This window comes from Emys orbicularis, chromosome 9, assembly GCF_028017835.1.
Source record: "Emys orbicularis isolate rEmyOrb1 chromosome 9, rEmyOrb1.hap1, whole genome shotgun sequence".
NCBI lineage: Eukaryota > Metazoa > Chordata > Testudines > Emydidae > Emys > Emys orbicularis.
In genome coordinates, this window is record NC_088691.1 from 63,767,540 (window position 1) to 63,780,381 (window position 12,842).

Here is a 12,842-nt window from a genome sequence, read left to right on the forward strand (position 1 = left end):
TGGCAGGTCAGTGATCCCTCTTGGGGGGAAGGATAGCTCAGTGGTTTGAGCATTGGCCTGCTAAACCCAGGGTTTTGAGTTCAATCCTTGAGGGGGGCACTTGAGGATCAGGGGCAAAATCAGTACTTGGTCCTGCTAGTGAAGGCAGGGGGCTGTACTCAATGACCTTTCAGAGTCCCTTCCAGCTCGATGAGATAAGTATATCTCCATATATTATGATACAATAACTCTGAATACATCAAAATGACACAATTCACACTGCCTTGAGAATTTAAAAAAAAACAACCGTCAGGGGAAGAACCTTTACTTCCTTCCATGGCCTTTGGGTCTCCCTCAGATCTAATACTTCTCAGTCGGATATTGAAATCCTCCTGTAAGGGATCCATATGGATATCTACTCATGAATAGCTTAATGTGTCTAATTTCCAATTCTCTTCTGCCTGCCACTTAGGTCTGGTTATTAGAGAACTGCAAAGTTGTATTCCAGATCCACACACTCCCAGAATTCAACACAGTAGCTAGCCCCACCTCCAGCTAGTTCACAGCTCAACCAGTGGCTAGTCCCCTAGATAATTCATGGCTCGGCCAATAGCTAGCCCCCTAGCTTTAGCCAAACGTAAGTATGCTCTTTGTTCAAAATTCTCTATTCTGGCTGGCAAACAGAGATTTGCCTTCTAAGTTTTTACCTCACTTGGACATACACAGCATGAATGCTAACTAGGACTACCACTTCCTGGACCACAACATGAAGCATATTTATATTAGATCTGAAAGACCAAGTTAACAGATAATCCACAAAATCATTACATGACAGAATATCACAGACACTGTTTTCCAGAACTATATATTCCTGACATATACCAAAGGATCATAAAAATTGTCTGCTGTACCCTCATTCGAGTGTTTCCTGTCACCAAAAGACTAAGGCCAAGATTTTTAAAGGTATTTAGGCCTTGCTGTGTTCAGTGCTGCAACGCCTAGATGATTTAGGAGCCTAAATCTCATTTGCAATACTGATTTAGGCACTTAGGAGCCTAAATCCCATTGGCAGATGATGGAATTTAGGCTCCTAATTTGGTTAGGCATTTTAACGCTGAATGCGGCAATGCCTAACTACCTTTAAAAATCTGGGCCTAAGTTCCAAAAGAAAGCCAAACAGACAAAGCAATTGATGGCATGAAAGCTGTCATACAAATGAGAGGCAGAAATGTATAGAAATAACATGACGAGACTTCACCATGGCAAAGGTGACAGCATATTTGCTTGGTACACAACAAAAAAGTACATCATTTTCCATTCACTTCACTACTTCCATTATTTCTTTCCCACAATAATTTGGACCATTTTGAGTCAGAAATCCAAAAATGCTGAGAACCACTGGTTAGGAGATTCCTGAAGATAGCATTGACTTCTCTGGCAAAAATGGAATTACCAAAACTTTTGGCCATTGCAGAATTCACCTTTATATGGGTGTAAATCCTTAAATTTGCACCTGTCCACCTGCAATCTGCAGTTTGGAGGAGTTAATTGTGAGTGCAAAGTGGAAGTCTGGCACCGTTTGACTATTATGAATCAATTTTTTGGATAAGATGGGCGGAGGGGTACAGCATTGTTAGGTTTCAAGGAGGATAAACCTATGTGGAGGGCCTTTGAGGAGAGCTGTGCGAGTCAGTGTTAGTAACTTTGAGGTGTTCCTTTGTAACACTGAATGGTCTTTAAGGACAAAATGCAGGGAATGGTTGGGGATGCTTTCTTGGACTCCTCCCTTAGTTGAAAAGTCAGGTTCATTTACTGCGGGTCCATATTGCCCGAGGCTGGGACAATGAGCAGCAGAAAGGTCATCTGAATTTTAATCACTGGCAAGTGAAATCTCATCAGAAAAAGACTGAGGAAGCAAAGGCAACCCTAGCTGGCACAGCAGGTGAGCTTTTAATGATGAACCTCTTTCTTTTAAGTGGGCATTGAGGCTGTTTTAGTCAGATGTATTCTTGTCACTAAAAAGGCCTTGTCCAGTGAAGAAGATAAGTTTGGGACAAGGAAAACAGTCACATCCTCAACGGTCAATTCCCTTTGTTAAAGCTTAAGGTACCTGGTTCCCAGATTCCAGGCTTGTTGAAGACTATTCCTCACTATCTGGTGTAAAGACTGTGCTGAAGACCCTGGGTTAACAGTTAAGATTTCTGGCATAAGAGAGAGACAGACTTAGTCAGACTGGATTGAACTACCTTGCCACAAGGGCAGCACTAATCTGTTTTTCCCAAAGCCTTCTCCACTTTATCAGTCTTTATCAGCACACTGAACTGCAGGAAAACTAAGCAAAAGAATTCAGGAAAGCAAAGTAAGAGTTAAGGTTAAAGATTGCACAGCAGAACAAGACCTCGGACCTTTATAGTGGACCATGTCTGATTGCACAAAAAGACATAATCAAATAATTGCTTGAATATGCATATAACTTGTGAATACATTTAGAACTATTGCATGTGAAACCATGATAACTGCAGGCACATTTGTTAACCAGAAGGCCTGAAAACTTGTGACTAATGAAATGTTCCCATCACTGCTGATATGAGAAGTGAAAATGTACCACATTAGAGACTACCTTGTCTACTCAGGGAAACTGGGTTCTCTTTGCATTGGATTCAGTAAAAATTCTTACCGGAGATCAAGACCAGCTTCTTTCCAAAGTAAGTCCATCAAACGCAAAATCTGGAGCGTCAACATGTCTTGTCGTAGATCTGCAAGGGAAAGATAAAAAATTGCTACTTTAATTAAATAATTTCCTGTTTGTATTAAAGGCATTAAAAAGTCAGTAGTCAATTACATCAAAACATACAGAGTAAACATTATAACATTTTATTCAAAGAATACTGCCCAATCAAATACTACATCAGTTCCAAAGGTTAAATGGGGCGAATAAATAATATGGAGCCCTAGCAGATAAACTGACACATGGATGGGTTTCTAATGTGATAGGCTTAATAATATCTGCTTATCGAGCCATCGGAAGGCATGCGTAACTTATGGTAATAAAAAAGCCATACAGTCTAAATGCAAAAGGAGAAACAAAAAATATAAATTCTTAATGTCACTTACCATCGCCATTTTTAAAGATGATCCCCAAGAGATCCCCTCCAAACATCTTATTGTTGTATACTATCCATAAAGGCTTCATTTTAGAATCCATATATTTACACTTCTCAACACTGGAGGGAAATACAACAACTATTTTACTCAATTAAGTAAACACTCTTTATTTGTAAGAATGAAGGGCAATAAAAAGTTTTAGAGTTCTAGTGTGGAATTTTCTTATACTTTGGTTGAATGCCATTCCAAACTTTCATTTCAGCACTATCGTGTCAGTTATACTTGGCAAATTTACATTACTTATTTATCTATATCTATATACATTTATATCTGGAAATTACTAAACCTAATGCCTGAAATAGCTGTCTGTATTTTCTAAGAAAATACATTACCTTCTTTAAATCCAACCCAGTCAAATTTTAGTTTTATGCTTGTATTTAACTGCTGAGCATAGTATTGTACTGGCTAACGTGTTTATTGTTGTGAACAGAAGCCAAGACTGTACTCTGACTCACTTTTAGGTTTATATATATTGTGACGGGTTGGATCACAGAAACCCCCTTGGGGCTGTCAACTGATGTGCCAAGACTACTTCTGCCCCTGCTTTCCCTGCCAGCTTGGGACTCCAGCACCCTGTCTTGTTGAGCCAGACACACCAGTCTGCTCCAACACAGACCCAGGGTCTGAATCACGTGCCCCAAAGCTGCAGACTTAACTGAAAGCAGCTTATAGAAGTGTTCCTGTCTTTAACACTCAGATGCCCATCTCCCAATGGGGTCCAAACCCCAAATAAATCCGTTTTACCCTGCATAAAGCTTATACAGGGTAAACTCATAAATTGTTCGCCCTCTATAACACTGATAGAGAGAGATGCACAGCTGTTTGACCCCCCAAGTATTAATACATACTCTGGGTTAATTAATAAGTAAAAAGTGATTTTATTAAATACAGAAAGTAGGATTTAAGTGGTTCCAAGTAGTAACAGACAGAACAAAGTGAATTACCAAGCAAAATAAAATAAAACACGCAAGTGTAAGCTTAGTACAGTAATAAAACTGAATACAGATAAAAATCTCACCCTCAGAGATGTTTCAATAAGTTTCTTTCACAGACTGGATGCCTTCCTAGTCTGGGCACAATCCTTTCCCCTGGTACAACCCTTGTTTCAGCTCAGGTGGTAGCTAGGGGATTTCTCATGATGGTCGCCCCCTTTGTTCTGTTCTACCCACTTACATATCTTTTGCATAAGGTGGGAATCCTTTGTCCCTCTGGGTTCCCACCCCTCCTTCTCAATGGAAAAACACCAGGTTAAAGATGGATTCCAGTTCAGGTGACATGATCACATGTCACTGTAAGACCCCAAGCCTTCATTCCTCCCAGCCTGACTCACAGGAAGGCCTGCCTGCAAACAGAGCGATCCACAGTCAACTGTCCTGGCTGATGAGATCCAAACCACCATTAATGGCCCACACTTTGCATAATTACAATAGGCCCTCAGAGTTATATTTCATATTTCTAGTTTCAGATACAAGAGTGATACATTTATACAAATAGGATGACCACACTCAATAGATTATAAGCTTTGTAATGATACCTCACAAAAGACCTTTTGCATGAAACATATTTTAGTTACATTATATTCACACTCATCAGCATATTTTCATAAAATCATATAGACTGCAACGTCACATATATTTAACTAAGAGATCAGAAAGAGCTTTAAGTTTTAAGGTGGATAGCAAAAATCTTCAACACCAAACTAAAACTGACATCTTAACCTTAAGAAAGCAGAAATTTGCTTACATAGCTAGGATGATACCAGACCGACAGACCTTCTCCCACCCTTGAAAATGTACTCTGTGTCAGAGCGCCTGCTGAGCTGCACAGACAACCGAAATCAAAGTGTTTCCATATTAAAGTTATGGTGAAAATGTAAACAGACAATCGTATATAACTTACTATAGTTCTGATAGTATAACAGAGGGATTCAAAGGCGACTGGAGGTCAGAAAGTGCTTCTCTGTATGCATTTTGTTTTAAACAGGTGTGCATTGCATCTTTTCCTTTTGCTTTGCTTTGCTTCATGGCATTCAGTTTTATTATACTATTTAAGGTCTTCAATTTATTGAGGGCTTCAACCTGAAATAGATTTTTTAAAGTATTAATTTCTGAATCATTTATGAAATTCTAAATAAAAGGATAATTTGAAATCCATATTATACAACTACAAATGCAAAGTCTCATTTTCAAAATAAAAGGCCAATTAAAGATTTGGTTAAAATATTAAAGCCAGCAATAGTAACAGTTTCTTTCAATACTGTAAGAGTAGATTGTAATGAAGATGCCATTTCTGAAGAGAGAGTAAAATTTTCAAGAGCACCTAAGTGCCTGAGACTTCTAAGTCGCATTTTCTAAAGTGACAAAAGCACTCAGGAGCCTAAGTCCCACACACTTTCAATGAGACAAGCTCCTAAATCATTTTTGAAAATAAAACTTAGGTGTTTTTGAAAAATTTCCCCATAAAACTTATTTTAGTGTATGGTCTATATACATGCATTATCTCTTCCATATACAAGAACTCTGGCCAAATTTCAAACTAGATGCCTAAAATTTGACACCTAAATTCACACTGAAGTCAGTGGGAGCAGTTGGCATTCATCACCTCTGAAAAAAACAAATTTATTTAAGAATCTAAATATGGATTCAGGCACCTTGCTTTAACTGACTTATATCAGTTCAGTACAATCATGCCACTGATCCCACAAAAAATTAAGCACATGCTTAAGTTTAAGTTTTTGCAGAACTGGGGCCATAGTGAACACTGGTTTAATAAAATTGTGCTAAACCCCTCCATTTCACCCAGCATTATAACAAACACTTGAAAACGACCCTACTATAACATTAAAACGGGACTTATCCGCTTGGTTTTCCTATCTTCACTGACAATGTAAAAAGTGAAATCCTGGCTCCACTGAAGTTAATGGCATTTTGTCATTGATTTAAATGGGAACAGGAATTCACTCTAAATATTTTTGTTAGTTATTCACTAGAGTTGACTCACTTTCAAATGAACTGAGGGGAGGACACAAAAAGCTACCCAGTTAGAAATGGTTTGTCTGAAGTAAGTTTTTTTCCCTTGCCAATGACAGCCATTGCAAATAATCCAGATCTTAATCCAAATCATGTACCAGAGAGCTTTAAAGACTGGGAAGGCTATGGAATATATACAGTTTGCCAGCTATTTAGTAAAGAAACTTTGCTAACTTATTTAGAGATCAAAACTAACTAGCCTACTATCCCATAATACCACTACTTTCAAGGCGGACATTATGTTTCTTAACTTTCTAGAAAAACTCTTTCATACAGAAAGCTAACTAATAGAAGCAATGGCATCTGGTCAATTAGGAAACAAACAAAATAATCTAACTAGTTTGAATCAGTCTTTGCAGACAACTTTCCTAAAAAAAAAAAGCCCATATATGACATGCTGAGAAAAGGATCTGGATAGACAAATTACCCCAGAGGAATAGGGTTTGATCTGGAAAAGAGGACCAGTAATCTCACTCTGTAGCACAATAAAAGAAAATTTCTTTTTAAGATACTATTTAATGGGTACCTCACACCAGACAGGTTAAAAAATATAGATAGATTGAATGGGGATAAATTGGAGAAATTGTGATGGAAAAGGAGACTTTATGTATACATGGTGGACATGTCCAGTCATTAGAAGGTACTAGGGTTTTCAGGCATCTGGTTTTCGACCGGAACACCCAGTCGAAAAGGGATCCTGGCAGTGCTGTTGACCGAGCCATTAAAGTCTGGTTGGCAGCACAGCGGGGGTAAGGCAGGCTCCTGGCCTGCCCTGGCTCTGTGCGACTTCCGGAAGAGGACAGCATTTCCCTCTGGCTCCTAGGCGGAGGGGCGGCCACAGGGGCTCCACATGCTGTCTCTGCCCTGAGCACTGGCTCCACAGCTCCCATTGGCTGGGAACCGCAGCCAATGAGAACTGCAGGAGCGGCACCTGAGGACACGGGCAGCATGCAGAGCCGCCTGGCCGCACCTCTGCCTAGGAGCTGGAGGAAAATGCCAGCCGCTTCCAGCAGCTGCCGGAGGTAAGCGCCGCCAGAGCTTGCACTCCAAACCCCGTCCTGCACCCCATCCCTCTGACCCAGGTTGGAATCCCCTCCCGCACCCTAACTCCCTCCCAGAGTCTGCACCTCAATCCCCTGTCCCAGCCCTGAGCCCACTCCTGCAACCAAACTCCCTCCCAGAGCCTGCACCCCCTCCCACACTCCGAACCCCTCAGCCCTGGCCCCACACCAGAGCCCTCACCCCAACCCCTTGCCTCAGCCCAGTGCCCCCTCCTGCACCCCAACCCCCTGCCCAGCCCGGTGAAAATGAGTGAGGCTGGGGGAGAGCAAGTGATGGAGGGGGGAATGGAGTGAGCAGGGGCAGGGCCTTGGAGAAGGGATGGAGTAGGGGCAGGGCCTCAGGAAGGGGCGAGGCAGGGGTGGGGTTTGGAAAGTTGGCAACCCCAGAAAGTACTGGGATGCAATCAGTAATCAAATATCACCAATTGATGGGTATTACTAAATGATCCTTTGGTAATCTCCTGGGGCTTCCAGAAATAGACTAATTCTTCATTTCCTTTTGTGTGACCATCATCTGCTAGTAGCTGCTCAGCTACTCAAAGCATCTCATTGGAAAAAGAAAAATAGCCCAATTCTAGAGGAATGGTTCAAAAAACATATGGGAAGTTGTGGTTATGCTAATTTTTCCATACCAATCACATACCCAGAAAAAACAGACAGAGGATAAACAAGTACTTAGATAACTGGCTAAATTATATTCAATACTCAGACAAAGTACATTCACCTGCAAAACACCCAGCACACCTGTCCAATTTTTTTGGAATATTAACATTTGATAGACATGCCTGGTCTGTTAAATATGTGTTATCAATCAATCTAATAAAATCACTAGAAATGACATGTCACTGGTGGTGTAGTAATGCTCACTCTGTTAATATGGTAGCACCCTGTTAACAGAGAGATCTGATGAATATATTTCTGTATAATGTCTCTTTAAGCAAAAGTTCACTGTTGTAATGATTCTGTTTCCTATATTTATATGGCAAAGATCTGTAAAACTGTTAATACTCCCTAATTAAATAATTAAGGGGGGGGAAATGTTTGTCTGATCACAATTGTTTGACCTCAGCCACACAGGTAAGGCATATTGTATATCTGTGGGAAATTCAAGAAAAGCAAGTATGGTTTTTGTTTTATTAAATCCTCATTGCAGTGAAACTTTAACGTGACCAAGAATGAGTTAAAAGTGCTTTGAGAACTATGGAAGAAAAGTGCTATATGTCCCACAATCAACTGTACTTAACCATGTCCCTAACCTTTAAGCATTTGAGCAATCCCATTAACTTCAACTGACTTCACTGACTTTGCTCACGCGAGGAAGTTAGGCACATACTTAAATATCTTGATTACTAGGGGTTTATAAGAGATTATTATTATTTAACCAACAACTTTAAATCTTGTTGCTTGTAACTGGACAATTATTTGTAACCAATATCGTATTATGTCTTGTGATGTTCGCTGAACTGTTTATTCCTTTGTGGCAATCTTTTTGAGGAAAGACACTGAAGAAAATGCAGTGACATTACAGCACCAAACGTCAATATAGCAAAGCCCTTTGTACATTCTGTCTAGGCTTGCTACTGATTAACATAGTAACATGTGCATGCTGTATTTTAATCTCAACTAGTGATAAGTGGTTATAAAACGGGTCTTTATTATAACTGTATACATAAAATCCTCTTTAAACCAAAGCTAACTTGATCAATAATCTAGCGCTGATTATTATTCACTCAAGGATATTCTACTTTCACATTTGCAACAGTTAGTTTCTACACAAGGAAACTTCAGCCTAATCTGTAAAGTGTTGAGTTAAAGCTCAAAATTTCTATAGATAAACTGTCAGGCAGGATGCTGTGGAAGCTGTATGCAGTTTGATTATAAAACTGAGGCAATGGAGGACCTGCCAGGTCAGCCATCTGTCAAAACCTAAAGCACTCTGCTTTTCCACAATTCCAGGAGCTGTACAAACACCACTGACAAGGGGACAAAATGGAACCTGTGCTGAACAAACAGGAACTTTTTGAAGTATTTCTACTTTGAATTTCTTCCGTGTTTGCACAGTTGGGAACTTTTTTGCCCCTTCTTTGATTGTGTTGACATTTGTTTCCTGAGAAGTGCACAGAAAACTTCACTGACCTTAAGTCTCTTACTGACAGCATTTCATCACCTAGTCTTTTTATGATTTTAACAATACTAACAAGCACATTTGTGTAAGAGATGGCTTTTTCAATGCTTTCTGAACAGACAGAGATATTACCTCTGTTTTTCAGAAATACGTATTACTGTAGCAGCCCAGGTCTTAAGCCAATGCAATTTTGACACATTAAACTCTTCAGAACAAGCTTTGCAATGTAAACATTGGCAGATCATTAACAGCAGCACACTATAATATATTTAAAAATGAACCTCACCTCTTCTCTTGACTGGTACCCCCACAGTGATAGCAAAAATTATGTCTGTTGTAATTTCTCTTTATAGCGATCTATGTAGACTTATTAAACTTAAGGCATTATTTCAGCCTCTTTATTAAAGCAACAGTTTGAATTACCTTCTAACAAAAGCCAAAGCTGCAGGAAGTGACCTTTTAGAGTAATCTACTAAATCCATTGTTCCCTCGGGATGCATGCACCCTATTTGCAAGTATCAGGAATAGTTAAATGGCTGCCATGCAGGAGAACTTTGGGGCTCCCCAACCCCTTGCTACTTCCTGTGTCAGTGGCTTGGGGCAGGGGCTCCCCATTCCTATGTCTCGCTTACTAGCCCTTTCTTCTCTTTACCTCCCTTCCCTTTTCACACACAGCTGTTGTATGGAAGGAGCTTGCAGCTGAGCCCCATATCATTGATGGAATAGATATTTCACTTGCAAGTCAGGAATAAGTGAAGACAAATATTTAAACAATCAATACCTGTTTGGAAAGCACTTTCATGTGAGCAATACTTCCTCGGCAGTAAGCTTCAAGTATTACACCAAACTGTACTGAGACAGCGGGTATGTGCACCTCTGACCTACAGGAAGCATCATGTGAAAACAGAAAAAAACAATCAGAGTTGCAAAGATAGATTGTATCCATTTTACAGTTAAGAAATCTTCACGCTATTACAATAGGAATTTATTACTACTGTAATTAAACACAAAACACAATACTCTGACTTAACTAAAATGCAAAGCTACATTTGAAAAAACAAAATCCTAATGCAGGGCCACTTTCCCAAAGGACAGCAGCATAGTTCAGTGGCTAGGTGCTAGACTTTGAAGCAGAAGAGCTAGTTTCTATTAGAGTTTCCTCATTCTTTGGCCTAGGAATATTTCAGAGGCATTTTAAATCACTAGGAAGGAAGGAATGCCTTTATATCAGTCGTCAGTACTCTTTGGCCAGAAATGGTGTTGATAATCTATGGAGGGAACGATGCTGGCTAGGCTTCAGTTATGCTAGAGTTGCAGGGGTATTGTGAGGAAAAATGGAGGCAGTCTCAAGGGTTCACGAGGAATGTGGAAATTTTCCAAAGGAGTCCCCCTTCCTCCAAAACAAACCATTTTAAAGGTATTAGGACAAAAGCTAATTATCCTCCACAAAAAAATTAATCATGTAGTACTGTATTTACTTTATTTTTAGGTAAAAAAAAAACCAACAGCAACAAGTTACATTTCTAAGCTTGAGACAAACTAAAGCTCTTCCTACAAGGTATTTGTCATTCACAGAAAGGCCGTTCTACTCTTGCCTTCAAAAAGTGGCAACTAAGAATCAAAGAAATTTAATATCTCAAAAAGAATTCAAATAAAAGTGAAATTCATTCAAACTTGTGAGGTATAAATGTTGCATTTCCAATGCAAACAAAACAAACATTTAAATTTATATGCAGAACAAATTATAGAAATAAGACTTGCAAATGTCGGACAATATTAATTCCAAAATGGAGCAATTTAATATTTTTTTTTAAATGTAGCTTTTGTTTTGGAGATTGCGCTACTGTTATTACATTTTCTGATTTTTAAGCCATTTTATGAAGAATTTCATATTATCAACATCAAAGATCAAGAAATACACAATACTGGGGAATAGCTAAGATGAAAAATCCTCAAGAACGTGTATTTGGTATGAAAGAGTTCATTCTGCCTGCTGAGGATACACACCACCAACATTAGTAAAAAGGGGAAATTCTTACCTTAGATGCCAAAATAGCATCTGCCCGATCCTCCTATTAGCAAGTGCTCTCTCTACCAGGAATCTGGAGAGGGCACAATCAAGAAAAGGTTCATATTTCAGAACTTGCACAAGCTGGAGAAGATACTGAGAGAGCTCTTCATCACTGGAAGGAGATAATAAAATCTCATAAACAGCCAGGTAACTAGATTGATACACACACACACACACACACACACACACACACACAAAGTCTGTAACAATGGTAAGGTCCACATCTAACAGGAAAGGTTTCTACCTTTCAGGCAAATGAGGAAGAAAAAATAATGCACGTAGGCTGTGTGTGAATCTGCCAAAGAGGTTCTAGAAGACCTTGAATGATAAGGAGCAACACCATTATGGTTAGAGCAGAAACTTCTGATGGAAATCAAGGGACATAAAATGCTTTGGGTGAAATCAACAGGAATTTTTTCCAGTGTGTGTGTATAGTCAGATTAACTGCCATCAACGCTTCATAACAGATCATTGGCCCCTCTTTCAATTACTCTGATTGTGGAGATGGATCTAAGGCAACAAGTCAGGCTCACCCTGCCCCCAAGAGGCATGACAGGAATGGACATTGAAATCACCTAAGGGCAGGTCTTCACTACAGGGGGGGGTCGATTTAAGATACGCAAATTCAGCTACGTGAATAGCGTAGCTGAATTCGACGTATCGGAGCCGACTTACCCCGCTGTGAGGACGGCGGCAAAATCGACCTCCGCGGCTCCCAGTCGACGGCGCTTACTCCCACCTCCGCTGGTGGAGTAAGAGCGTCGATTCGGGGATCGACTGTCGCGTCCCGACGAGACGCGATAATTCGATCCCCGAGAGATCGATTTCTACCCGCCACTTCAGGCGGGTAGTGTAGACCTAGCCTAAGAAAATAAACTTCAGCAACTCCCAATCCAGGTCAGTGAAACTCAGTAAGCTTACTCAGGGATGCTAGGTAAGGGTAAGGGTGACTAAATGGCCAAACTTTGTCTTTAGGGAAAAATTAGATTCTTAGTGGTCCCAGGTCTAAGGAAGTGCACTAAGTACAGTTCTGCCATTCCCAAGGATTTGATCCTTCATGGTCATCCAACTGTTGAGGTCAATCCTATGGCTCTAATGAGACAGTCAAGGTGAGCTACAAGATCTCTGTGGGGCCTTACAATTCTGCCAGCCCTCTGCGAGGTTGCAGCTGCATCTGAAGTTAAATGGGTAGCTCTATATCTATGCAACCACAGCACCCAAGATCTGAATTAAAATTTCAGCCTACAATTGTTTGAGGTTCAGCACCAATTTCACCTGGATAATTTTGCAGTCATGTAGCTCTAAAAAATGAAAATGTGGCATGTTGGTTTAGAATGGCTCTCATAAAAAGATGTCAAGAGCAGCCAAAATTTAAAACAAAAAAGTAAACAAACCAAAAAACTCCAGAACTA

The 12,842-nt window shown here is 40.0% G+C and overlaps 1 protein-coding gene across 2 annotated transcripts in view; it reads right to left on the reverse strand.

The window, feature by feature from the left end:
• The window catches only part of PIK3CB (phosphatidylinositol-4,5-bisphosphate 3-kinase catalytic subunit beta), a 108,760-nt gene that overhangs the window by 26,972 nt on the left and 68,946 nt on the right, over positions 1 to 12,842 (reverse strand). For both annotated transcript variants that reach the window (XM_065410609.1, XM_065410611.1), the window contains 5 exons: positions 11,399 to 11,542; positions 10,141 to 10,240; positions 5,044 to 5,222; positions 3,094 to 3,203; positions 2,657 to 2,735 (listed from right to left, as the gene is read on the reverse strand). In XM_065410609.1, the coding sequence (XP_065266681.1) occupies positions 2,657 to 2,735; positions 3,094 to 3,203; positions 5,044 to 5,222; positions 10,141 to 10,240; positions 11,399 to 11,542 (612 nt within the window). The remainder of the gene's footprint in view (positions 1 to 2,656; positions 2,736 to 3,093; positions 3,204 to 5,043; positions 5,223 to 10,140; positions 10,241 to 11,398; positions 11,543 to 12,842) is intronic.